Genomic DNA, 27,741 nt, shown 5'->3' with positions numbered 1-27,741 from the left:
ACAGAAAGGCTCTTTATAGAACATATTTTTACATGGGTACCCTGTGGCAGTCACATTTTATGTGGCACATTTACTAATGCCATACCAGTAAAACCACTTGAGCTACACTCATAGTAGAATGATGGCATTTTGTGGCTCGTGGAAACCAAGCCCCTACCTCTGCATTACATGAACAATGTTGTTGCAATGGCTACGAGTAATACTGGCTAACACTCACAAGGTCTATGTCAATACTCATTGCATACGTGAATATTTAACAATGTAGAATTGAGTGAGAGGCACACCATATGGGGAAATGCATTATGGCATTTTGCGCTCATCGAATTGCAGACACAGTGCCACAAATACAATGTATGCTCATTTTCTGAATGAATCGGCATTGCATACGCATTTAGCGGACTTGTTTGTAGAAGATAAGCTTCACCTGTCTAGCCAAGAGTCTAGCACACACTGCTGGTAATCACATTATTGTGTTCATTTCACCAGAAACTTGAAGATGAAATAATTTCAAATTAAGTATTTTGCTGCGTGCACATGAGCAATCCTAATGCAATTTACCCAGAAATGATAAGGCTTTGATTAGGTTGCTATACTAATACCTAGAGCCCAAGCTTTCAAAACATGCATTTTAATTTGCCGTCATTTACACCCTTTCTTTTATCAGCATACACACTAGTTGCCAATTTCCCCCAACTAGTGCCAGCGAGACAGTATCATCCCACATGCCGTCTCGTTTAACCAGGGTTCAGAGTTGTTACTTTTCTATAATACATCCAGCCTGCATTACTACTTACATGAAAGCAGAATTCTACCATATTCAGTTTGAATATTAACGAAAGCTTGCTAGTGTCTTCAGTCACAAGCAATAACAGTATTATTTTTGGGATTTAATGTCCCAAACCATGATATAAATAAAAGGACAATGTAGTGGAGAGCCCCAAAAATTTCAACCATTTGTAATACTTTCACACACACACCTAAATCTCAAGAATTTTTGCCTACATTAAGAATGCAGCCGCCGTGGCTGGGATTTGATCCTGCAACTTTCAGGTCAGCGGTCAAGAACCGTAACCACCAGAACCCTGCAGCGGGTTCCAGAGACAAGCCTGCCTTTTGGGTAATGTTTGCAATGCAAACGTAATGAGTGCATGCTGGTTAGTGATGACGTACACCGAGGACACCACAACACAAACAGGCGCTTTGTACTTACAACTGTCAGTGCAAGTACCACTAGTCAGAGACAAATGTTATCATATTTAAATGAATGATTGATATATGGGGTTTAACATCCCAAAACCACCATATGATTATGAGAGACGCCGTGGTGGAGAGCTCCGGAAATTTCCACTACCTGGGGTTCTTCAACGTGCACCCAAATCTGAGCACACAGGCCTACAACATTTTCGCCTCCATCGAAAATGCAGCCGCCAGGTCAGCAGCGAGCACCTTAACCCCTAGACCACCACGGCGGGGCTTATCTTATCTAAAGAGGATACCTTATGTCCTTTCCAAGGCAGCCTCAGTCAATAGGCAGGCACATCACTTTTTACAGCCCCCAAATGTTGACTACATGAGTATTGATGATCTAGAGCTCATTAACTGAACCCTGCACTTTAATCATAATTTATTACCACAACAAACTAATTGGTCAGACTGATTGAAAAATACCAAACAGCCATAAAAAAATCTATTTTAGCCTTTCCTTAAAATGGTGGTCGGGCCTTTTTGTATTTCAACTGGGCATAAAGCTAACCAGGTAAACACGGAATATCTCAACAGAAGTAGAGTAAAACCTCATTAATTCGAAGACACTGGGGCCACAAGAAATCTTCGAATTAAGCGGGTTTTCGAATTAACAGAACATACAAGTGTGGCAGCAGCAAGCACAGGACCGGGTTAACTGGCGGAACATGGGAGAGGCCTTTGTCCTGCAGTGGACGTAGTCAGGCTGATGATGATGATGACAAAGTGTGGAATGCAAGCAACTTGAAAATATTCAAATTGATCAGGGCTGGTCTTTGCTGTGCCAGTTAGTTTGTGGCTTCAAAGGTTATGTTTTCCAGCAATACCTGGTCACAGTTCTGCTGCAAACAAAGGGGAATTCCGGGCTTAACTGCTGTCACGGCAAAAAAAAAAAAAAACGTGATCAACTGAAATGCGCACCTGCAAAGAACAAAACATCTTCACTGCAACACAGCAGTGACCCGCGAGAAGCAAGTCACCTGCTCCTTGCTGCGTCAGCACGTCACAATGCGACCATTCGCCGATTCTTTATCGTAAAATAAAGGATTGAATAATGGACAGTGTGAGAAAATTCGCTATGTGTTATGGCTGGAAAACATCACCATTGAAGCTTTCGACCCGACTTATCAAAGTAGGCGTAGCAGGCAAGGACTCCACCAGCTGTGCAAGTGCACGAATTGCTGGAGCAAACGGCACTCAGAGGTTTGCATACATCGCGGATTTCTCCAGACTGTCCTGTAATAATTTCTCAGAATTCACAGAAAGGAGGGATAAACTGTGACGCGCTGACGTAGCGAGAAGCATGCGAGATGCTGCTCGCACGTCACTGCTGTATTGCAGTGAGGCAGGGGTCTTGTTTTCCACAGGCGCATATTTCAGTTGATCACAAGAACGGTTTATATATATATATATATATATATATATATATATATACATATATAATTTTATCTTTCGTGTTGAAAGTAGCTAGGCAGGGGTGCTTCAGCTACCACCCATCAACATAGCTATAGTACATTGCCTAGTGGCTCTGAAGGGCTGTCGTTTCCACGGATCTGCCGCGGGATTGGGATCGGGTATCGACACACTGCACCCAAAGTTTTCTAATTAACTGGACTTGTGCTGACCGCCGCTTCATATTATGCACTCAAACTTACATTGCAAAATACGGGACCGTGGAAATAACTTAAATTAAGCAGGAATTTAAATTAACTGAGGTCGAATTATCGAGGTGTTACTATAGTTACGATGCAGCATGAACAAGCAGTGCCTGCAAATGAAACAAAAAATGAAAAAATCACCCTGCCCTAGAGCATATCTAGAAGACGAGGTGTGCCTCAGACCCAGATTTCATTCGATGAGCTTATTCTATTAAAATGGATCACTCTGTCTGGAACCAGTACAGGTTTGTTAGCCTATATATTTGTTGTGATGGGCACAAGTAGCTCGGCAGATGGCCAAATAGACAGAAAGATGAATAATTTAGGTATGTAATGCTGACCCTTCAATAGGCCAGGAAGATTCATACACAAGTCTCACAATATAAATAATTTATTAATTTGTGTGATTCTACAGTAACAATAAACTTTTTTTTGCATAACTGAGCACAGTTATATTTTCAACAGCAAAGCTGCTGAAGCTCTTTGTAGTTTGCGCTGTGTCACCAGAGATCTTCTCAATTGAGTATGTACCACAGAAATTAGGCAAACGCCCCTTATCGTGCACAACAGGTGCTAGCACAAAATGAAAATGAACACATGAAAAGGAGAGAGAAGGAAAGTGATAAAAAGAAGGAGGAAGAAAAATACAGAGAGAAATAAAAGGAATAAAGAAATAAAAAATAGAGCTATGGAAATCGAAAAACTTTGAGTACGAAGCAAATCAAATAATTTTCATACCATTTCTAGGATACATATTTACTCGCATAATGAACGCACTTTTTTTTTCTTGAAAAATTGGAGCAAAGTTAGGGGTGCGTTTATTATGAGGGGGCAAATTTTATGAAACATTTTTTGAGAGCAGCAAAAAATATGGTAAAGCAAAAAAGGAGTTAGGTTGCTCAGCCTTTCACAATTGACATACGCGCACGCTGTTTGGAAACAGCTTCTTTGTTAAACTTCACTCATCTTCGGTGGTTGAAAATGCAATCTTCTGCAAGCTTGCCCTGCACCGCCCATGCACTGCATAAAAGCATTTCACGGCTTTATTTTCTGGCAATCATTTAACCGCAACAGTGGTATCTGCTATGATCTCAAGCAGAGCCCTTAAGTGTGCGCTACAACGCACTTTGCCAACTTCATGGCAACCTTGCATGACGATTCCATTAACATTGCACCATGGTACCGCCAAAGCATCAAAACAAACCGTCGATAACAAGATTAACAACAAAATAGAGCTGCCGTCTCGCTGTTCACATAAGAAGTTACTGATAAAAAAGGTAGCCTACATCTTGCGTTCCATGAAGTACACGCAGATACCAAGAATGAAGAGCAAATTGCATCCGAAGCGAGAATCAGGGGTGCTACCATCGATTCTCACTTCGCGGAAATCGTCATGATCTTTTCTGGGCAACAAGAAATTTTGCTTGGTATTCCCGAAACCTGGGACGTGATGGCGATGAATGGCCCTTCACAACAGCCATGGCAACAGCAAACCCTGTAATCGTTGCCCGAAAATCACGGGCACCTGGGTGGGTCTTTCGTATTTGCAAAAAGCAATGGTCAGTTGGCGCGGACAGTTTCGTGACCTTCGCTCACTGTCTACTTATCAGCTGCGATGTCTCGACACTTGCACCATTCGTGAGCCCCGCTGCGGCGCATGGATAATAAAAAAAAAAAAAACGTGGCATGCCACTCGCAGATAGAAAGAACAACAGTACAGCGAGCCCCAGTGGCCGAAGGGGAGTGGCATATTAATAAAAAAAAACAGAAGAGATCCAACGGGCAAAAAGTCACTAGGTGTCGATTAGCGAGACTGCAGCGAACGAATGTGGGGGGTGCGTTTAATACGCGGGAAAAAAAAATGTAGATTTTGGCGACTGAAGTTGCGGGTGAGTTTATTATGCGAGTGCGTTCATCACCTGAGTAAATACGGTATTTTTCGAATATTTCTTGAATATTTTTTCTAGAACATCAGAGCCAAATTACTGGAAAAGGTTGCAGAGGATCCCTAAGCATATTGTTATGAGGTAGGAACGTGAAAGTGTCTCCTTTGGTTGATGATGCACTCGAGGGGTGCTCTTAAGTCTGGCTTCCCGGGATGTCTTATAAAGAATGAGAAAATTCAAATGCTGAATGGCGTTCATTTAAGTCACTCGGTGTAACAAAAGTTGTGTCCGCAACGCCTTACACATTGGCGCTGGCGTCAGTGCTGGTGGAAGAGGCCACTTGCTTTTTGAGTATGACTTTTGCAGATGCCAGACGAGTGCAAAGCGTTTTAGAAAAGTGTAAACACAATTCGAAAAATGTTCTAAAATTGAATATTTCCACAGCCGCAATAAAGAGACCGAAAAACAGAGAGACAAAATGAGAGAGACACAAAGACGTAGAAAGAAACGGACATGAAAAAGAGAGAGAAAGAGCAGAGAGCAAGACAAAAAGAGAAACAGATACAGAGAGAGAGAGAAATAAAGATAGAAAGAGTGGGAAAGACAAAGAAATAGAGAGAAAAAAAGAAGACAAACCAAAGAAGGCCACCCAGAAGCGCTGTTCCTTCATGCTTGGCACCACAAGTGCAAAGCTGCAATAATTTTTTTTTATGCAAGTCACTTCTTTTTAATTTCATGAACACCTTAAGCCACGACAAGTCACAGTCGACTCCTAAAGGGACACTAATGTGAGACAATGAATCGGTATAGATGGATAAATTGTACAGTCATTAATTTCCCCATCAGATGTCAATTAATACACGAGAAAAACAAGGTGAAAGTGTCAGTTTTAAGTTGTGTGCCAAAATATCCGTGCATGACATCCCCGATTTCAAAATGCATTTTATGTATTTTGGCGACATTGACTCAATGAAATTTCCCTTAACACAGTGTGTGAAGTCTAAGACCCTCTCGGAGGACAATTTACTACATTTTTACCAATTGCAAACTACGTATGACCTAGTAGAAGCCATTAATATCTACGACGTCATTGCATTTGGTGCTGTAACTTCAACGTGGTGTAACCATCCACGTTTTGTTTTTGCACGTCTCTTTGCTTTTCAAGCGTCTTCTAGCAGTAAATGTGGTGTTTTCAGCATTGTGAAATTTCAAGTTACTAATAAGCCAAAAATCGCTTTTTTCTGTGCTATCCCTTTACATTGAGTGCTTCTCTCACCTTCCACGCAGCCCACCACATTGTGCGAGCAGCTGCTCCAAAAGCTCACGCTCAGACGCGGCACACTGGTGTGCCCAGGCTAGCATGTCTCCAGCGTAGCGGAGCGGGTCCTTTGCCAGGGACTCGAGAGGCCTCGAGCCTCCAGTGCCACCCACACCACCAGTGCCACGAGTCAGGGCATCAATGAGGTGCCGCACCACACAGGCACGCCGTGCATTGGCATACTCGTCAAGGGCATAGCCCCAAAGCAGGGGGCGCTCGCGCAATGCCCCAAAGGCACGAGCCAACAGGGGACCTGGCTCGGAAGCAGCATCGGAGCCGAGAACTCGGCACCTGTTCTGAAGCCAGCGATAGAGGCGTTCATAGGCTGCCTCTTGCTGCAATGAGCGAAAGACCAAGTTCAGCACATCGCACACTATCAATTCCTGGTCAAGAAAGTAAATTTTAAAAATAAAAGCGGTTGTTTTAAAGAACATTTATGTAACCTTGAGCTGGAAAATTGGTTACGCATATAACAGCTCTGAATCAGTCTGCAATAAAAACACTGCCAAAAGAATTTCAAAAATGATGAAATAGCAAAGGTGCAACAACCTGACAATCCAACTATGTCGATGCTGTCCTTTTTTGGTCACCACCATTACTCTTACCACCACCATGAAGTTTAAGCGATGGGTTGCATCAGGCAACCAAAGGACAGACTAATCATAGTGGACGATTGGGCCAGTTGGTGATTCATGATCTATGAACACTGAACAATTGAGAACATAGATGACAAGCAGACAAGGACAGACTCTTTCATTGTCCACCCTGCCCATTGTTATCTCCACCAAAATGTAAGCGTCATGGAAGATTCACAACATTGGAGTTCTTGTGCTCTGTCAACCGATAAATCTACAGCTCCTATACTGGTCATGCCACAAACATGACACTGCCAGTATTGCGATGGTGGATTAGAAAAGCCCAGAGTGGAGCGCGAGAACATTTCGGAATTCTGTAGCTCTACCAAATATAAGGTAGCATGCACAGTTAATGTACTACAATACAGAACAGTTTGCTATCCTTCTTCAGCACTATTGCTAGCCATGCTCACCTGTGCGGCAAGTGACTCCATGAGTTGTAGCCCAGCCTGCGCTCGACTGCTTCGCAGCAGTAGCTTGCAGTGGTCGTGCATGCGCCTGCTCTGAGCCAGTGCGTCTAGGAATCGCTCATCCAGTAGGTCCCTTCCAATGGGACCTCCTGTGCCTCGGAGGAGGGTCGCTTGTTCGGAAGAGGGCTGAAATGCAGCTAAGAAGCCCTGTGCTGCCTGTTGCCGTCCTTCCAGGCGTCGTGCCTCCGCTCGTAACTGGCCCGTACGCGCAAGAAGTTCACGTGTGTCCCGTTTCACAGAGTGCAGGCGCTCTACCATGCCTGCGCACCCGTCAGCCATCGATGCAATCTCCTCAGACAGCACACTCATAGATGCCTGCAAGAGTATAAAAATAAGTCCTCATTTCAGATGCGATAATTCATTGAGAGTCAGTCAAACTTTCTTGCTCCCACTAAAACTAAAGGCCAGCTTGTCATAGGGAACCAAAGCTTAAGTTTGTAGAACGACCACAATGCCACACCTGACTCTGGCGGCACCATCCGGGGAAATTGAAAATAGGCACTGCAGAGTGCGCAGGCAATTCCGTGTGTTTCACCGAAGTGGGAGCGCATGCAGCACGTGCAGAACCAGTTTCTGCAGTCAGTGCGGAGGACTTCTGCGCCATGTCGTCAGCTTGGCATGCTCGCTGAGAAAAGTTGCCTTTTCACGATGGCAGTAGCAACCGCACGAAAGCGTCGGTGAGGTCCAAAGTATTGCTGTATCGTGGGCTGCCATGTAGACAAAGCCATGAGATGCTCTCCACGTGCAAAGCTGTATCGGTTCCCCGGGAAGGCATGCTGGGGGAACTGAATACTGAGCCGGGTCCATGAAAGATCAAGCAGGCATGACACGAGAGCTGGAAAAAATTAGGCGAGCACTTCAACTTGACTCGCAGTGGTTAAACCTCAGCTTGCTACCTTGCGGTGAAGTCAGTGGGTCATGCTCCTGCGGCACGGAGGACATGACCGTACAAGTTTAGTTTTTATTCATTTTTTTTGCCTGCCACGAATGTTTGCACATGACAGTACACGGCTGCTACTGCTAAACAACGTATCAAAACTACAAATTATGCAATTTTTCATAAAACGCCAGCCCAGCCTATCGCTAGAGTACACAGCTTCATGTTGACAGAATGAGACTTACTTCGAGGCATATGTCGTACACGGTATTGTCACTGACCTGAGAAATGCATTTCGCAGTGACTTGGGCTTCCTCGTCTTCTATCGTCTGCTCCACATCATAAACGGCACTAGCGAGCTTTACTTCTTTTGTTAAATCCGCCTTTCAGAAGTGCTTGTCCAGCTCGGAGATCTTTATGAGGTCGCATTGCAGGCGGTTCACTGTGAGGTGAGTCACATGCTCATGCACCGCGCGCGCTCTGCATGAGCATGTGAGCAGCAGCGCTTGGTGGAAGGAAAAAACGCCTGGTATACATCCCCAATTTCTACATTTTACCAGAGATGGTGCTGCCGGTCCAGAGTCGCAGCACTACCATGCGTTGCTTTGGCTCCCTATGGCATACCAAAGAAAGAAAGTAAAAACGTTCCTTAAGCCACTCCTTCTCATTCCTTGAGTTTCGTGCATTATTTCTAGTTTGAGAACCACTGGAAGTTAAAAAGAGTGTCACGAAATTCGTATACCTATTTTCATATGCTCTTATCAATACTTTTTCATGGCCTCAATGTACCAGTAGAAACTTAAGTGTGCAGAGACACAATGTACTATTGATGTTACACTAGCACAAGTAAACACTGTAAACACTGCAAAAATAAAAACAGGCCTTCTTAGTTGTAATACACAGTTTGCAGGTGCCTAGCATAATAACAAGTTTCCAGATTTTATGTCCAAAAGCCATATGTTTATGGGGGAGAGCCGCTGTGGAGAGGTCAGAAAATTTCGACCACCTGGTGTTATTTCATTTCATTACCTTAAAGACCCTGTTCACAGGTATTACATAAGGGGTGGTTAACATATTAGTACAATAAAAGCAGGTGTTATAATGTGATACATGTTGGCAACGTGACCAAAAATTTGGTAAGACTTCTTATGTCGGCAGCGTGTGGAGGCAGGTCATTCCAGTCTTTGGCAGCTCGAGGAAAAAATGAGGCTTGAAATGTTACTGTTCGTGGACAGGTTACTTGCAGTTGATGGCTGCAATGCACCCAAATCTAAGCACATGGGCCACTATCAAAATATGGGCACAGTGGCTGGGATTTGATCTCATGACTTTCGAGTCATCAGTTAAGCACCATAACTACTAGATCACTGTGGCGGGTACCCAGCTGAAGAGCCTTTATTATGCACGCAAGGTTCAGCATTGCTGCGTAACTGAGTACAATAATTATTAAAAGTGAACTATACTTCCCTGGCCACCCCAAGTTGTCTAAAGCCTCGATATCCTTTGTCGTGGCCTATAAAAAAACTTTTCTCTGCCTAGTGCATGCCACTCATACTTCTCAATTTCAAGCTATCTGAAGTTTTGTAAGTTATAAGAACACGTGACTGATGCTGTTTGCATTGTATGGGATCTTGAACACTTTGTTGTGCTCTAGGGCCCCTTCAATTCAAATGTCTTGTGTGCACGAGGAGACCTGGAAGCCACTGCTTTTCACTTGTGGCTTCTGCATACTGATAGTTTTGTAAATTGACAAATGAACTATGAGGCTACTCCATTACTTTCGCACACCACACAAATATCCCGAAGGCATGCCTCAATATGCTACAAGAATCGGCCAGCATTTAGCATACAGAATTCAAACGTGTACGGCACCACGCTTTTAGCATTTCCGCAGTTAAATTCAAACAGCTTTTGTGTGTTCATGTACGTGGATGGTTCAACCCATTTCTGTCTCTGCTTCTGTGTCCTCAGAATGCAAACGCTTTTGTTATTGTAATTGGTTTTGGTTTGTCGGAGTAAGGTAGTTAATCGATCACTTATAGTGCGTAACGTGCGCATAAATTGGCATCCGTACGGTCAGGTTCACACTTGTGTAGGGTCGTCGGGCGGCCGGCTGCGGGCACTGTCACCGCCTCGCGCTAACCGCAAGGTGCCACAACCTATATATGACTTCCAAATGAGAGTAGCATATACAGTAACTTTAGGCACCCATTATGTTTGTGGCGGCATATTTTTTCAATACACGGCGATCTACTCGGCCGATGGCCACGGCCAGTGTAAGAGTGGTTCAGACTGAACGCGCCAAATGCACGTAGCAAGAGCAGGAGCACGAAGAAACAGGCGGAAGGTATCACAACACTAGCAGCGCCTATCACGTCGCGTCTTTTCGTGCGTCAATGCATTAAGTCCGGGTGAGTTACTTGTAGTACGTGATGACGTCGAAGTTTGGGGAACCGTGGTGACAGAAAAATAATGAATTTGCATAAAACGCGTACCTTAAGGTCACTGAATGACTGGACGAATTCCTCGTTGATGGCCAGGCTCCTCTTCTCGAGGTCGCCTCGCAGGCGTCGGCGTGTGCGAATGTTGTTCTCTGTGAAGAACTCGGACAGGGACCGTAGGGCCTCCAAAGTCTCCCGGTCATTCTCTAGCCGAGCCTCGAGGAGTTTGTTTAGCTTGCGACTAAGGGGGTTGTTGGTCGAGCTCTTATCGCCGCCACCAGCAGCTTCCACGTCCTCGGGAATTTGTTCGACGGCCATAGTGCCTTCTTTACGCAGAGCACTTAGCTCGCTCGCGATCAACGATCGCTTAGCGTTTCCTTTGTCGCCACAGATGAAAGACAAGGTAAAAAAAAATACGCCCTTGCTTTTTCTGCAGTACCATGCCACGTAAGCTAAACAACGTCCGCGACACAGAGCACAACCACAGAACACCTTTGGAACAACAACTTCGCGCAGCTGCTGGCTTTGCCGTGAAAATAGCTATTGCCAGAACAACGCCTCCTCTAGGAAGATGCCTGCCGCATGAGCAGAAAAACAGCGACCACACTCTTTCTCTCTTTCAAGTTTAAATGTTCTTGGTCGCTAGCGTCACCTGTGTCGGACGGTGCAACAACGCAACAATTTGCATAGCCTTCGAAATAGTAATGCACAGTTGCAGGTCTCGAACAACTCTCGACTGACGCGCCCCTATGGGCCGTAGATGAAAAACGCTTAGCTAGTACATAGCCTCCTATATTTTTTTGTGCCCGCGCATTAGCGCTAAATACATACGCGCCATCCGTCCCTTATAGTTTTGGCGCTCGCCGCCAGATGCCGCACCGATCCCATAATAACAGCAGACGACGCGGCCTATGCACGCTTGCGTTTATGACGGTCTAGAAACCGTCTACATTGCATTGGATTATGCGTATACGTTAAGAAGTGCGCACACACCAAATTTTTAACACAAGCACTGTATGCAGAATGCAATGTGAGCTTTGTTATTTGATTTCGCGCTCAAAGCTTGAGCACTTTTCGAGACAATGGTTTGACATGAAAATCTTTTGCCAAGTCGTGTTTGTCAGTCACACTCGTCGCGAAGTTCAGAAAAAGTGGGCGGAGAAACTTCACGAGCACAACCTCCAAAAGTTTTTTATGATGTCCCGGGGTCGAGCACTTGAGTTTGTCACGTTTCTGTAGTATTTGCGCGGCGTTGTCAACGGCAGCCTTCAGTGGCTGATTCATCTTTCTCGCTCTTGCGAGGAAAACTTCCGCGTAATTCTTTAGAGAATTTAGAACCATTACGAGCTCAGTTGACGGATACAGGAGTCCACCTCTGTCCTGGTGCCTAATTAATGCATCCGATGGCGCAGAGGTGTTTGGTTTAGTCACCAAAGTGAAGCATTCATCACAGGAAATGGTTTCGTGGACTGTTCTTGCAATATAGCCACCAACCATTGCTAGTGCAGCAACATCTGGCGTTGGGAGCAACGTCTTCCCCCTGTCGAGGCTCTCCTCGAGGATCGTGGTTGATTCTGCTGGAAATGCTTCACCGTCATTCTGCGCTGCTCTTGCGCCGATCGCTGTAGGAGTGCTGATGTGGAGCAGCTGCTGCTGTCTGCAGTAATCACGTTGCTGCTGCTTGACGTGCAGGCTATGCCAGTCTTCAGTGCTTTCTCAATCCCAGACAAAACTGCCCTCACGTCTGTCTGGTCGTTCGAGCCTGCAGATTTCCTCAACCACCCAAAGAAGGCCTCTATTGGGTCAGAGGACATCTTCCTAGTCAGAACGAAACGGAAGCGTGTGGCCGTGAGAAGGTACCGAACGCACTCCACGTTTGAGATGGTTGTTATCAGCAAGCCCTCGTACGTTTCCTTGGTCAGAAAATTCTTAGCCGGGCTCTGCCGCTTGATTTCGGCCAGGTAGTCAAGAAATGATGTTTCAAGCCAACCTAGCCGTTCGTCGTTCTTCTTCTTTACTGAATCTTGCTTTATAACTACGCGTTCTAAGGCAACCCGATCTCGCTTCAAACAGTAAAGCGCTTCCCCTTGAATTATCGTAAAATGCCTCCCTCCTTATTTCATTTTTGCCCTTTCGGTAGTTACTCAAAGCCGGTTTTTTCTCCATAGCTGCCATCCATTCTCTCGTTTTGCGCCTCGGCGCTCCGCCAGGAGCGCTCGCATCCCATAATAGCTCGGGGGACGGCGCTGAGGGACCGACCGCTCGGGCACAAAGTTATAGAGGGCACAAAGTTATAGTACCGCCCGTCGCCGTGATGATATTGTCGGTCGCGAGCGATACCGTGCGGAGCTTGTTTAAAACTGAAGGCAGGCCAACTCCGCTGGGAGCGCGAGCCATTCCTCAGGCATCCATTTAGAGGAGGCGTTGGCCAGACTAATCGTTTATTTTCACCACGGAGGAAACCTTTCTTTCCTCCATGATTTTCACAGTTTTTTTTGGATGGATAAATGGATTGATGTGGCTGTACCCACTTTTTCTTTCCTCCGTGGGCTGTACCCTTTAAATTAGGCGGTGGCTGCTGCCACCTAGCCGTAATACTTGGTGAACCACCATTTAGACTTATCTTTTTTTTTCTTCAAATAAAGTATATCAACGTTACTAGATACTTTTCCAGTTGTCAAACTTCGCCGCGGCGCGTGACGCTTTTCCATTGAGCGCCGCGTTGGGGCGCGCGCGACACGATTGGCCCGGTTCGGTGAGAGGTGCAACCGCGAAGGAACCGGCCTGCGAGCGCAGAAGGCGACCGCATCGTTCTGCTCGAGTTGTTGTGCGCGTTTGCTTTTGTTTCCCGTGTATAGACGTAAAATGTCGATGACTGCTGTGACTGTGTAGTGAGAAGCAATGCCCCGTTGCTTTGTGACCGGCTGCAAAAGCGGCTACGACTCTGCGAAGAGCGCAGCTGAGAAGAGACACTTTTTCAAACCGCCCAACGAAACTTCGAGGCTTCAATAATGGCAACACGCGATCCCAAGGAGCGACAGGGAGCTCACGAGCTCTTGTGTTGTGTGCGACCTTCACTTTCAGGAAGCAGACCTTGTGAAAAACTTCGTGCACAACATCCGCGGTGACGTCGTCGTCATACCGCGAGACAAGTGAAGCCTCAAAGATGATGCCGTACCCCGCTTGTTTCCCAACTGTCCGAAATATCTTTCGAAGCCTTTGCGGAAACGCAAAGCTCCTGCCGTGAGGTCACCCCTCCAACCGAAGCGTTGGAATGTTCAGGACGACGCCGAACAAGAAAACACAGCGCCGAACACCTTCGACTATGGGGAGAGAGACGGCTCTGTGTCAGGCAGCGTCAAGCCCAAACTCCATAAGCGCGAAAATGCACGCGACAGCGACGAGCGACGCTATGAGCGACGAAACATGGCGTTCGCGCGACGTGTCGCGGGGTAGTTTTCGCGCGATCGCTCGGTTCTCCAGATTTGGAAACCGTCGCTCATCGCCCGGAAGTGCTGGGCTCAAGCAGCCAATAGCGAAAAACCGGAAAAGACGAAGACTACATAGGTGCACGTGACCCTGCCCGAGTCACGTATGCGCAACAAGAAATAACGCAATGTTTATTACGCATGCGCATATAAAAAATGCTGCAAGGCAATAATAAACACTTTCCGTTCCATTACACAACAATATATCTTATTTTTAAATTGGAAACTGCTCGCTACGCGGTTTTCTTGGTGCGAGTTGACGGCCTCATGTCAGCAATAGTGGAATTCGCTCGCCGAAGCCGTCGCGTGAATGAGGTTTGCCTGCGCTAGCGACTGATCGCGCGACGCCGGTCTACGTCGCGTCGCTCGTCGCGGTCACGTGCATTTTCGCGCTTATGGAGTTTGGGCTTCACACTCGATAGTACCCAGTCCTTGTTCGAGGAGCTATCGACAATGGCGCAAGAGGGACGGCGGCTGCAAGGCTGGTCGACTGAACTCGTTGATTCTGTTGTCGTCCAAGGACGCCCACCAAGAAGAGAAAGTCCGCCTGCATGACATAGTGGAAGCCAAAATGATGGAAATTACAACTGCTTCTGCTGACACATCTGAGCAAGGGCCAAGCGACCACGCCTATTTCAAGGGTGAGGTGGAGGACAGTGTTGTGTACCAACGTTACTAGATACTTTTACTAGTAACCATACTAGATACTTTTACTAGTAACGTTGGTTACTAGTAACGTTACTAGTAACCAACGTTACTAGATACTAAGTATCTAGTAACGTTGGTTGTGTACTACCTGTGTGACTATGTCATACACAAGTTCACCAAGCATGCAACATGCCATCTCTGCATAGAGGACATCAGCTCCGCCACACCTGTGCTTGCTTCTGACAGCTACCTAACCGACTACAGGAGCTTCAAGCAAGGCAGCTTAAAGCATCCAACACAGAAGATGTTGACGTTTTTTAAAATAGTCAGCAAAGTAGTTTCAGCTTGTCTGGACAAGGAGGATCTCTGCGGGGACATATTTTGGAAAGTGTTGGAAGAGTTGGAGAAGCACCACCTTTCTCGACTCGGCTGTGACCAGCACAATGCAGCATTCACGTGCCAACTGCTGAACTTTTTTATCATCACCCGCATGCATTTCTTCTCGCGGGATGTGAACCGCCGCCTCGGAAGCAGCCAAAAAGTGGCAATAGCGAACAAAAAGGCCCGCCTGCTGTGAGCAATCACGCAGCAGCCGAATAAGGTTCTTTGAATGTGTGTACGTTTGTGTTTTAAGTGTGTGCTGGCGCGTTACTTTGGCTCTTTGGATATGTGAAGCACTCCTGCTTGTGCGTAAAATAAATGTTTGTCAGGGCGTGCATACATTTCGTCGGCGTCCGCTGCTGAGCTAGGAGCTGGGCTGCTGCAAAGGTAGGTACGAGCGCTTTGAGTTGACGTTTTTCTCTTGTCCTCGCCGGTAGTTCGCGCTTTCAAGAAGCAACTTGTTATACCAACTGCCACAAGCAACCACGCGTGCGAGTGGGCGTGATAGTGTGCGAAAATATTCTAGCTGTTACGAACCAACGTGCTGACGCACGTTCGCGATACGCGGTGCTTTCTTTATCGAAAGTTCGCGAGCAATACAAGCCGCCCAGTCTGCGTTTTCCGGTTTTCTGTATAATAGCAGGCAACTTGCCTCAAATAGAAGGAAAATGTTAGCCGAAAAAGCATGCAGAACCTATGAACAGCACCCGCTACTGCGCTGAACTGCAGGGGAAAGTTGCCTGTTCAGCTGCGCGCCGACGCGCTCGATCGGGCCGACCGTGGCGCGAGCGCCCCTGGCGGCAGTAAACAGAGAGGGGTCAAGTTTGTGCGGTGGTCCAGGCGGAGTTTGACAACTGGAAAAGTATCTAGTAACGTTGAAGTATATGACTGGTACCTTGCAGTGAATGGTTTACATTACACTCGTTTTTTAACTTTAGCGACCAATGAGATAACCTCCTTCCGGTTATATCTACCCTGATAAAGTCTATTTTGCCCTCCCTGTCTCTAAACCCCAGTGCTTTGAAAAACCCTGCGCCATCATCTTGAACAATACCAACGCCTCCTACATTTCCCGTGCCTGCCAGATTATCGGTGGTCACTTGGGAAGCGGCGGTCGTCGGAACTGTAGTGGTGACGCCACTCAAGTAGGGGGTGTCTTCAAATAAGTTTTTACGTTTTTGGAGTTTATATGCAACAAAAATAACGTAAAAAAGTTTTAAAAAGGCGTAAACGCAATTAAGTTAACCCTACGTAAATACGCCGTCATTCAGCAAGCAACTTTTTTAATACAAAGCATCCTCCGAAACTTGTAGCAAACGTCAAAAATGCCAATCTCAAAGGCCCAGTACAAAGACCCTTACTCCTACGTAGGCAGCGCTGCCATAGATGACCAGCGTTTTGCGCTTATCTGGCAGGCACAAGAAACTAGGAGGCGTTGACTATACATAGGCTGTGTTCCAATTCTTAGACAGCACGTAGACAGTATCCGAAGACTGTTTAGAATACCGCACCAAGCCCGTGCTGTCCGAGAATTGGAACACATTTAGACAACTGGATGGATGGATGAGTGGATGGATAGATATGGCTGTACCCTTTAGATTAAGTGGTGGCTAGCGCCACCAAGCCGTAATACCTAATGAATCAAAAACTATATTTATTTTTTTCCCTTAAAAAGTGAGTTTGAGGCTTCGTACTTTGCAGTGAAGAGTTTAATTTTCACTCGTGCCTTGACTTTAGCCACCAATCAGATAACCTCCTTCTAGTTAAGTCTACCCGCTTAAAGTTTATTTTGCCCTCCCGGTCCCTAAACTCCAGTGCTTTGAAAAACTCTGCGCCATCATCCTGAACTATAGGGTGAAGCCATTTACAGAACATTATCAAGTGTTCGGCAGTTTCTTCCTCTCCACACGCACTGCATACTGTGTCTACCCCTTCGTATTTGGCCCGATATGTCTTGGTTCGCAGTACTCCCGTCCTGGCCTCAAACAGTAGAGAACTACCCCGAGTATTATCATAGATCCTTTCCTCGGCAATTCCCTGCTTAAAAGTTCGATAGATCTCTAGTGCGGACTTCTTAATCATGCCCATTCTCCACCTGTCAGTCTCCGTTTCCCTCACTTTCTTCTTAACCGATAGTTCTTTTTGGTTTGGCCACCTGCTGTTTTCCAAGTAATTACCAGTCAACTTCCTGGTTCGCTTCCTCCATTTTGTATCGACATTCTTCATGTACAAGTAGCTGAAAACCTTCCTAGCCCAACGCTCTTCCCCCATTTCTCTCAATCGCTTCTCAAATTTTATTTTGCTGCTAGCTTCCCTGCCCTCAAATGATGTCCATCTCATATCACCTTGTACTCCTTGATTTGATGTATTCCCGTGAGCTCCTAAAGCAAGCCTACCTATTCCACGTTGCTTAATTTCTAATCTTGCTTGAAATTCTGATCTCATGCACAAGACCGCATTGCCGAACGTCAGCCCAGGAACCATGACCCCTTTCCATATTCCTCTCACAACATCATACCTATTGTAATTCCACAGTGCCCTATTTTTAATGACTCCTGCATTCTTGTTACCTTTAGTCGTCCCGTATATTTCGTGTTCCCTCAGATACTCGGTCCCATTGCTTATCCATACGCCCAGATATTTGTATTTATCTGTTATCTCTAGCGTGACCTCCTGTATTCTAAGCTCACTACCTTCGTTGTTATTGAAAATCATGACTGCTGATTTTTCCTTACTGAATCTAAAATCTAACCTATCTCCCTCATTACCGCAGATGTCCATCAATCTCTGCAAATCTTCCTTGTTGTTGGCCATTAGCACTATATCATCTGCGTACATTAATGCTGGTAGTGCCTGATCAATAAGTTTTCCTTGTTTGACTAAACAGATGTTGAAGCCCAGTCCACTTCCCTCTAATTTTGCCTCTAATCCTTGTAGGTAGATCATGAATAATAAGGGTGACGGGGTACCCCTGCCTAAGCCCCCGTTTTACCTCTGCAGGCTTGGATACCTGTTTTTCCCACTTTATAACTACCTTGTTACTTTATAGATACCCTTTACAAGATTAGTGACTACATGTTCCACGCCTAGTGTGTCCAGTATTCCCCACAATTCCTCTTGAACCACGCTATCGTAGCTCCCTTGATATCCAAAAATGCTAGCCACAGGGGCATGTGTTCCTTTTCTGCTATTTCGATGCACTACGTCAGTGAGAACAGATTGTCTTCCAACCTCCTGTGTTTCCGAAACCCATTCTGCAGTTTCCTCAGCACCCCCTCATCCTCTATCCACGCCTGCAGTCTTTCCTTTATAATCTGCATCGCCAGCCTGTAGACCACTGATGTCACTGTTATAGGACGGTAGTTGTTTATGTCAGCTTTGTCCCCCTTTCCTTTATAGATCATGCTCATCTTGCTAAGTTTCCATCCATCGGGAACTTCACCATCAATTATTATTGGGCTCACTGCCTCTCTCAAAGCCTGCTTAGACTTCGGACCTAATGTCTTTATCAGCCTAATTGCAATGCCATCTGGGCCTGTTGATGTACTACTAGGAACCCTTATCTCAGCCCTTTCCCACTCTTGTTCTGAAAATGGAGCCATTGCACCACTTGATTTGTCCTTGTCTATTGTGGTGCATAAAGTACTTCTTTGTTGAAATTTTTCTGCCACCCTTGTTTTTATATATTCAATAGCTTCATCCCCTTCTAGCCTAGCACCTTGGGCTGTAGTTATAAAACTCTGCTCTAGGCTCGTCTCATTTCTTAAGGAGTTTAGATGGTTCCAAAGTTTCGCAGCTGCCTTTCTATCTTTTTTATGTACTTCTGCCAGCCACTGAGCTCCCTTCCTTCTAATCCTTTCATTGATCAGAAGGGATGCATCCCTTCTACAGCTTAGATAGGTTGCCCATTTTCTTTCAACATCATCTGTCGGTTCACCCTGCTGCTTAGCATGTCTGTGTTCCATAGAGGCTTCCTGACGTTTTGCTATGGCTCTCTTAACTTCCTCATCCCACCAACTTTTGGGTTTGTGTCTTCTTTTCCGGGGTGACTTGTCACGCGTCTTAGCAAGCTCTAGCTCAAAGAGTCTAATTAGATTCGTGTATGTCCACACTGTCTTATTAACCTCCGTGATTACTTTCTCAATTTGTTTAGTGGCTATTTCAATTTGCCTTTCTGGATAAAACTTTTCCTGTAGTTGCTCATCTTGTCTCCTTCCCACTTTCACTGCTCTTCCAAAACTTAAATTGATACGTTTGTGATCGCTACCCAGACTTCTGGAGCCACCTTCATCTATGTGCATTGCCCTGAGCTTATCATACATCCTATGTGACATCAGTGCACAATCTATCGTCGACTGAAGCCTTCCTACCTCCCATGTTATTTACCCTTCACACTTCTCGGTACTGTTGCAAATGATCAAATCAAGCCTTTCACACATATCCATGATCATTTTGCCTGTCGGGTCGGTATACCCATCTATATCTTCTATGTGCGCATTCATGTCTCCTAGTATAATTATCTCGCACTCTCTTCCTAACTCTTGAATGTCCTTTGATATACACTCTACCATTGCCTGGTTTTCCTCTCTGGCCTTTGCTTCCATCCACAAGTACACGAAACCAAGGAGTGTCATTTGACCTGCCACTTTCACTTTTAGCCATAAATGTTCCTTGCACTCCTGTTCCTGTTGTCCCTGCAGCTTTTACGCGCCACTGCGCCACCTAGGGACGAGAAGAAAAAGCAAAAAAGAAATAAACGTAGCAGTTGTAATTTCGTGCTAAAACCATAAACAAATAAACTTTACTCACATTGAGCGGCTGGGAAAGCGTCTGCTTGTGTGCAGCATAGAGTTTCTCAATGTACTTCTGGCCTGCTTCTGGCTCCGTGTGTGTCCGTGTGGCTTGAAGCTGTTTTTTCATGAAAACATAAATTAGCGAATGTTCACCGTTTGCTCTTCACAAATCACAACGTTATTCTTTCAGGCTTACCATTTCGAATCAAGTTACTAAGTTTAAAAGGGTTTGTTTTTTCTTTCAAAACAAAACTGAAACACAGAAATAAACGAAGCCGCAAGTTCGATTTGCTGCCCGCAAGTACGAAGACTAGGCAAATGTGTGTACTACCTATTATTCCCATGGTCGCTAAACGATTGCAGCGCCAGAGTGCCCTCTAGCACACGATGGCCATTCTGGCGAAATTTGATCTATCTGAGCCACGGAGGAAGGAAAGGTAAGGAGAGGGCATGCCTAGCCGGCGCAGGGCGTAAAAAATGTGGCGGAAATTACGTCACGCGCGGCCATATTCACTGGGCACAATGGCGGCGTTTTGTTATTATTGATGTAGTGCGGTGCGGCACCGTTCAGGTGGTCCAGCGGCGGTGTGCGCGTTTTCATGGGCCTCGCACCTAACCGTGGCGTACTGCAGGTGTTCGACAGCATCCATTCTTTCTGCCGCATTGTTAGCTACGCGATTTTCCTCCGGTGGTGGTTGTAACCAGGTCTCTTAACTAGAAACCACGGAACGAGCGCGCGTATACGTACTCCGAATTTGCAGAGTCCGTCAAAAGTATGCTGAAAAGCCATCATAGAAGCTAATGACTGTTCTCAAGAATTCGTTCAATGAGTGCCTTGCAGGTTAGTGACAGTTATGCGGTGTTGCTTCTTATGACAACGGATGATGCATTTGCGGTCGACGGGCCTTTATTAAGACTGTAATCTAATCTTGCTTTTCATGTTCCTGTACAGTTACCACATGCTTCTGCGCATTAAAGTTCCTGTTCTGCTTCGCTTAAGATGCTCCCTCTTCGCAATATTGTCTCGCTCTCCGCAATATTGTCTGTATTGCAGCAAAACTCGTTAAAATGTCTACACGCACCTGCACAAGGTAACTATAGTGCACCTCACTAGATGCGCGTGCTTGTGGATTCAGAAGCTGACAAAGCCGTTCAAACGATGTTGACCAAGTGATGTTGACCTTTTCTCACGCATTCCTTCGGCTAACTTTCCCACCTTTCGCCCTAACGCGATACTGGTCTCCGTCCTCCGTAGCTACTAGTGCACGTGAATCACACTGGAGACGTGTTCCCACGTACTTTCGGGTGGTCTTCGCTGCTTTCGTCCTAATGAAATCATGGCCTTTGGGATCTTCGTAGGAACCAATGTGCGTCGGACAAAAGAGGGGCGAAAACAAAGATGCCGGCGCAAACTCAACGGGCTGCCACGCACACAAACTCCACCGACACCGACTTTACTGGCGTCATTACGGACCTCCGGGTTTATTGCAGGGAAGACATTTCTTTATCGTTGTTTCTAGCCTACAGCCTGACCGAAAATTTCATTAAGCATAAAGACAAGCGCAAAAGGGGGGAAAAGTGATCTGAAAGAAGCTGTACAAATTTCGGTGCCTGGTTCATCACGCGGCAATGTCCGAAATATCATCTTTATTTTCACAAAGAACACATCAAATAAAAAAAAAGCTTAACGTGCAACTTCCCGTGTTTATCGTAAACGCCGGCAGTGCAAGAGTACAACAGCCATACGCAGAGATTTCGTCAATCGTATCGCGGCAAGACAGCGTGTTGAAATTCGTTCAGGCAGGGCTCTGTTTGGCGCTGCATAAGTCAGTTGCCAGACTTTGGAGTGGTTGTTGCCAAACTGCCACCAAATTTAGTGAATAAATTTGCTTCTGTAGTTGTGGCTTCTCCGTGAGGGTTTGGTGTTGTCCGCGGTGAATTTTGCGAGTGCGTGAGCTACGTTGGCTGTTTTAATTAACAAAATGAACGCAAGACAAGTGTTCCAGAACTCGGGGCGCGTTCTCTTGCTGTGTGCGCTGCTGTGCAATTAAGCGATTGTGTCTCAGAGCTAGGGAATCAATAACGCGTCGTCCGCCGTGCATTTCGCGAGTGCGATGAACGTTTTCGCGAGTGTGTGTGCGACGTAATTAACGTAATGAACCGCGCGTTACAGAAGTCGGGGCCCTTTCTCTTGCTATGTGCGCAGCTGTGCAATTAGGAGATCACGGCTCAGTATTAGGGACGACGCCCCCCCCCCCCCTTCTTTTTTTTCACAGCTGATCGTGCCGCGTCAACCGCGTGCCACGACGGGGACGCTACGCTTCCCCTAGCTTTGTCAGCACAAGACATATCGTTCGGACTCGTGTAATGTGACGAATAAACGTCCCAAGGCTGGCTGTTGGGGTACGTCGGATATGCTACAGCTTATATACGCCTGGAAGGCTGCTTTATCGACGCAGTTGGAACGAATTAAGTGTGACTCGCGCGTACCTGTAAATAAGACCCAGCCGATCAGCCACCGTCGCTTGCAGGGCCCCACCCGCAATAAGCACAAACGACCAAAATTCCAAATACTGAATGCTTATGCGGGGTCCCATTTACAGGTTTCGCGCGAGTCACGCTTAATTCGCTCCAACTGCGTCGATAAAGCAGCCTTCCAGGCATATATAAGATGTAGCATATCCAACGTACCCCGATTAGCCAGCCTTCGGACGTTTATTCGTCACATGTACACGAGTCCGAACGATATGTCTTGTGCTGACACAGCTAGGGGACGCGTAGCATCCCCGTCGTTGCACGCGGTCGACGCGACACGATCAGCTGCGTAAAAAAAAACAAGGAGGGGGGGGGGGGGGCAGCGCATTGCCTGCTGCGACTCTATTCAGTTTTTCCCGTCGTCCCTAATACTGCGCCGTGATCTCTTAATTGCAAAGCTGCGCACATAGAAAGAGAACGGGCCCCGACTTCTGTAACGCGTGGTTCATTGCGTTAATAACGTCGCACACACACTCGCGAAAAAGTTCATCGCACTCGCGAAACGCCCGGGGGACGACGCGTCCTTGATTCCCTAACTCTGAGACATGATCTCTTAATTGCACAGCAGCGCACACAGCAAGAGAACGCGCGCCAACGTCTGCAAGGCGCAATTCATTCCGTTAATTAAAACGGCCAGCATCGCTCATGCACTAGCAAAATGCACCGCGGACGACACCAAACTTACGCAAGAAAGCCACAACTACAGGGGCAAATTTCTTTACTAAATTTTACAACAGTCTGGCAACACTCACCCTCTCAGTCTGGCAACAGTTTATGCAAAAAAAAAAAAAAACGCTACAGTGTACTAGAATAGAGGCAGCGTGCTCACTGCCCTATCCTTGCGGCGCTCCGCCGTAGCGCACTCTGTGTCGACTTCCACGATGCCCACCAGGGGCGCTGACGCTTGACGCACCTGAAAAACTTCTCTTGGTTCGTGTTGGCCGTGTTGGCGGACGGGGCTGGTTCGCTCAGTTCAGTTCGATCGGTTCGATTGGATCAACGTGGGTACCCCGTGTGCGTGTTCTGTGCTTTATGCTTGGATCATTGTGTAGTATGTGTTCGTGAAGATGCCTAACCGCCGTCGAAATTACTGTTTTGCGCCCGGTTGTCGAACCGGGTACAGTCGTGTGCAGGATGCACCACAGGCGTCTTTGTTTAGCGTCCCGCGTGATGAAGAACGGCGGAAGGAGCGGGAAAGAAATCTCCACCGTGCAGATAAGAAACTGGATGAGTTTTCTGCGGTCTGCGAACTGCATTTCTAACCGAGGTTCGTTATCAAGGAGTTCGTGCACCATATAGATGGCAAAGAGGTACGCATTCCTCGTGATAAACCGATGCTGTCGGAAAACTCCGTCCCCACGATTCTTCCAAATTTGCCGCAGTACCTCACGAAGAAGATGCCAAAACCGAGAGCTAAAAGGAAGATGTGCGAAAATGACCATGCAGCCGCAAAGAAAAAGAGCCGAAGTGCTCTCGAGACTGACTGTACTGAATTTCCACGGGCTGCTATTGGTGATTCAGGGGAGGACTGCGACTTCACACAGGATGACGTTCCAACGGAGCCCGAGCATTGCTTGTCGTTTTGTTATTGTTTAAAGACTCCTTCCAAGTAATGGTGCATATCAATGTGTAAATGTCTCGATTTGCCATTATTCAGCCTGTTTTTTTTACCCTAATATTTCTTGTGCAAATTCTTTCATCACTTATTTGTAAATAAACATTATTTCATCAATTTACATGGATTTTTATCATTTCTTTTTAATTTGCTACGTCATTAACTTGATGGATACACGAGATATGAAAATTCAGAGGCAATGAATGGAATGGACTCTGGCAGTGAAGGACAGGAGCGGGTGTAAATCAATGAAAGAGGTCTCCGTCCTGCAGGACCTAACAGGCTGTTGATAATAATGATGCTACGTCTTGTTTACACCAATAATCACGCCACACACCAATCATCACCTTAAGTCTCGAAGCAGCGATGCTAGAATGTTAAACGTCGTGCGTGGTTGTCATGGTGGTTAAAGTTTGGGTTTAGTGCGCGCATTCCTGCAGCAGGCACGTAATCAAGAAAAACCCGGCGTGGAGGCTGTCTAAGGCGTTGTACTGTTCAACCCAAGGACGTGTGTTCGATCCTAGCTGCGGTGGCTGTTCTCCTGACGGAGGAGAAAAACGAAACAAGCCGTGTGTCGGCATTTCGGCTGACGTTAAAAATTCTAAAGGAATCTAAATTAACGTGCAGCCCTCCGCTATGGCGCACCTCATAGCGAAAGTGTGGCTTCGGCCCGTTAAACTCCAAAATTTTAATTCTGACATTGCGAAAAAAAGTGCGTAGTGTTTTTCGCACCTCGGAACCGCAGTCGACATGACCGCTGCATTAGCGAAACCACTTTGAACATTTAAACGGCCGGAAAATAATACAATGTCAGTTGCTTCACGCCCTGCACACTGATAAGATGCCCCAAAAGAAGTATCGTGCATTGCATGTCGCGAACGTTGCATAATTTCTGGCATTTCAACAATTGCGCTGTGGCTCTCTACTTCGGCGCGCAAAGGAGTTTCAGGTGACGCTGCGAACCGCGCCGCCTCTCGGCGTAGACACGAAGTGGGTCACCCACCGCCGCCTGTGAGCACACTGCCTCTATTCTAGTACACTGTAGCAACGCCAAACAGAACCTTGCCTCCGTTCCGTTGGTTTCGGATAGGTAGTGGTTAGAAGATGAGAAAAGGCACCTAATTTCTGCAACCCGGTCGGGAGCACGGCGCAGTGCCGATGCACGCGGCGCGCAGGCCACGTGCTTTTTGAGACAGGGAGGGAGTCGCGCCTTCTGCTTCGCATTCATATGTAAACAAGAGAGGAGAATTCGCCCAGTCAATATGGCTGACTTCAGGCTTCATCGAGGCTTCACAACGAGTGACGTCAGGGCCTGTCCTTACCTTTCCTTCCTCCGTGATCTGAACGGTTCGCTGAGCCGCCATCTTGTTTAGACAGCAAAGTAGCCTTCATCATATTTGTCTACATTGCCGGCTACGTGAGAATTGGATTGGGACTTAAGATGGCCGCCATCCATTTAGTTGTCTGCCTATACCAACGCCCATGTCGTCTGCTACGGCTCTCATTGGCTACCACCGCTTCAAACGTGATTTCCTCGCAATGCCTGACACCCTCGTCTGTACTCGCCGTCGTCGCTGCGCTCGCGGGGCGAGGGGCGGGTGATCGCGGTGCTGCGTTAATATGCCAGTGATCCGACTGCTTTGGTGTTGTTTCCGAACTACTGAAGCATTAAGTAAACATTATCAGGGCTGACTGCGTGGACAGGTGGCATCTGCACCCTCGTGGCAATACGACGAGTAGTAGACGGACAAGATTTACGCGTTGGAGCGAGACGTACGGCCCTGTCCGTGGGGTTTCATCGCGTAGGGAGCTCGTTTTTCGCCACGCGTGTTTAGCCAATGCCTAAGTTTTAACCCCACATAGTTGTAGTTTTAATCCCCATTCTAACGGCCGCATCTAACGGTCATACGCTGCCATTCATGTTTTAGCAGTTTCCAGTACTTGCTTGTACTTGCGAGTTTTAAACAGATCGGTACGACTTGTCTAAATCCAACATTTTGTAATGTACATACCTACCGGCCTAGTTCAGTTCGCTAATGCAGGTGAACATTCTTCATTCTGTTTGTTAAAACACTGTTTACATTTGAGCACAGCGTGTTCAAGTCCATATATGTCAAGTTTATTAAAACAGTTATGGAAGAGCTATATTGCAAAAAAAATCACACTAGCAGGCTCCATAGTTCAGAAAAACTGCTGGGAAACTAATGTGAATATGCATGTTGGCTGTCTGAAGCCATCCACATGAAGACAGCAAGAGTGACTCACAGCGAAGCTTAGTGTGGAAGCGTAGAAATGACAAAGTGAGTCAGTTGCAATGAAAAATAAAAAAGGGCTGAGACAAGAGGAAGCCGATGACATTATTCACAGTATTTTTACTTTTTCTCTCCATTAGTACATGCTTACTTATTATAAAATACCCGGTCCTCTCTGAAGCACGCGGCCATATAGGTAACACTGTAAAGTTAGAAATTACTAATGCTTACTTTATTTGGGTACATTGAATTTTCTACTCACTCCTGCGGTGCCCTCAGGCCTTGGAGGTAATAAAAATAAAACATCTGGCATAAAAAAACATACTCTTGCAGAAACCTATTTAAAACTAAAGTCACCCTTAACCGTCATTCAGTTTTCTTTTGCACCATCAGCTTGCGATCTATCTTTTTTTTATTCGTCATTTTAGTAAGCTAGTCAGTACAATCCCAGTGATACAGTTGGGAGCCACGCACATGTTGTCAAATCTGGATTTTGTTTTGCACTGCAACTACCCCATATGTCTCTCGTTTTGCTTCAAATATTACCCACGCTCGCCTGCAAGTTAGACACGTGCAGAATTTCGGAGAATGTCTGCTGCACTAAGTCCGCAAAACTGCGGCATGCATCATGAACCGACACTGCAATGTCAAGTAACTAGGCAGTTTATTTTAAAACAGGGCATACTCAGTGATTGAACAACTGTTTCACGTTTTTGCGCTGATCTCGCTGCAGCTAAAAAAAAAACGACTGGGGTGCATTATGAGCACTTAATAGTTTAAACTCGCAATTACTAACGATATGCATCGATCGTGTAAGCAAGACCGTCGGTAGCCTCAAAATTGCTCAAGACATGAACTGTGACGTACAGGCCGTACCTGCAACAGCATAATAAGCCGACAGGGTTAAAGCTTGACATGCGTTTAAGAGGCGTGACGAACATGCCGCGGGATCTACGGCCTTGATGCTAGCGATGCTGCGCCATACAAATACGTCTTATGTGCAGTTCGTCTACGCAATTTGCCCGAGACTGTTTACTTACGGTATCAGTAGTTCGGAAGCAACCCAAAAGCAATCTGATTCACAAAACACACCACACACACAGCTGCCCTCAGTACCGGCGAGTCCGCGGCGGCCTTGGCTGCTCGAGCGGCAACCGCGAAAAAATAGCAACAATTCCAACTGAACGCGGAAATGACGTTTGTGGTAGCCGCTCCCAATGAGCGCCGTAGCAGACGACACGGGCGTCTCCCTTTTTTCTCGCGCGTTCTCCAGCATACGGTTGTCAAACACGCGACCCGGAACCATTACCCCTTTCCATATTCCTCTCACAACATCATACCTATTGTAATTCCACATTGCCCTTTTTTTATCACTCTATAAGTGATTCTAAGAGAGGGAAAAGAAGAGAAAAGTGAGCCCCGTAACTGTCTGCATCACGGTGTGACACTTCAACAGTAGCTCACAAGGGATGGGAATGAGGAGGATTAAAATGATAGGAATA

General features: G+C 46.4%; 2 protein-coding genes across 2 annotated transcripts in view; both read right to left on the bottom strand.

Moving 5' to 3' along the window:
• The window catches only part of Cog6 (conserved oligomeric Golgi complex subunit 6), a 137,136-nt gene extending 126,063 nt beyond the window's left edge, over positions 1-11,073 (bottom strand). Inside the window, exons 1-3 of the mRNA XM_037413177.2 lie at positions 10,582-11,073; positions 7,153-7,524; positions 6,063-6,439 (exon numbers count right to left, since the gene is read on the bottom strand). Of these exons, the coding sequence (XP_037269074.2) occupies positions 6,063-6,439; positions 7,153-7,524; positions 10,582-10,845 (1,013 nt within the window). The 5' untranslated portion in view covers positions 10,846-11,073. The remainder of the gene's footprint in view (positions 1-6,062; positions 6,440-7,152; positions 7,525-10,581) is intronic.
• Positions 11,074-13,185: 2,112 nt separating this feature from the next.
• LOC142775490 (uncharacterized) lies at positions 13,186-27,451 on the bottom strand. The gene is made up of 5 exons (XM_075876923.1): positions 25,310-27,451; positions 19,854-19,952; positions 19,613-19,766; positions 14,372-14,562; positions 13,186-13,311 (listed from the first exon to the last, which is right to left on the bottom strand). Exons 1-5 carry the CDS (start codon positions 25,349-25,351, stop codon positions 13,186-13,188), a joined length of 612 nt encoding a protein of 203 aa, XP_075733038.1. The 5' UTR covers positions 25,352-27,451.
• Between the last annotated feature and the right edge of the window lie 290 nt (positions 27,452-27,741).

The sequence above is a fragment of the Rhipicephalus microplus genome, chromosome X (assembly GCF_043290135.1).
Source record: "Rhipicephalus microplus isolate Deutch F79 chromosome X, USDA_Rmic, whole genome shotgun sequence".
Classification (NCBI taxonomy): Eukaryota; Metazoa; Arthropoda; class Arachnida; order Ixodida; family Ixodidae; genus Rhipicephalus; species Rhipicephalus microplus.
This window is presented reverse-complemented; position numbering and strand designations above follow the sequence as displayed.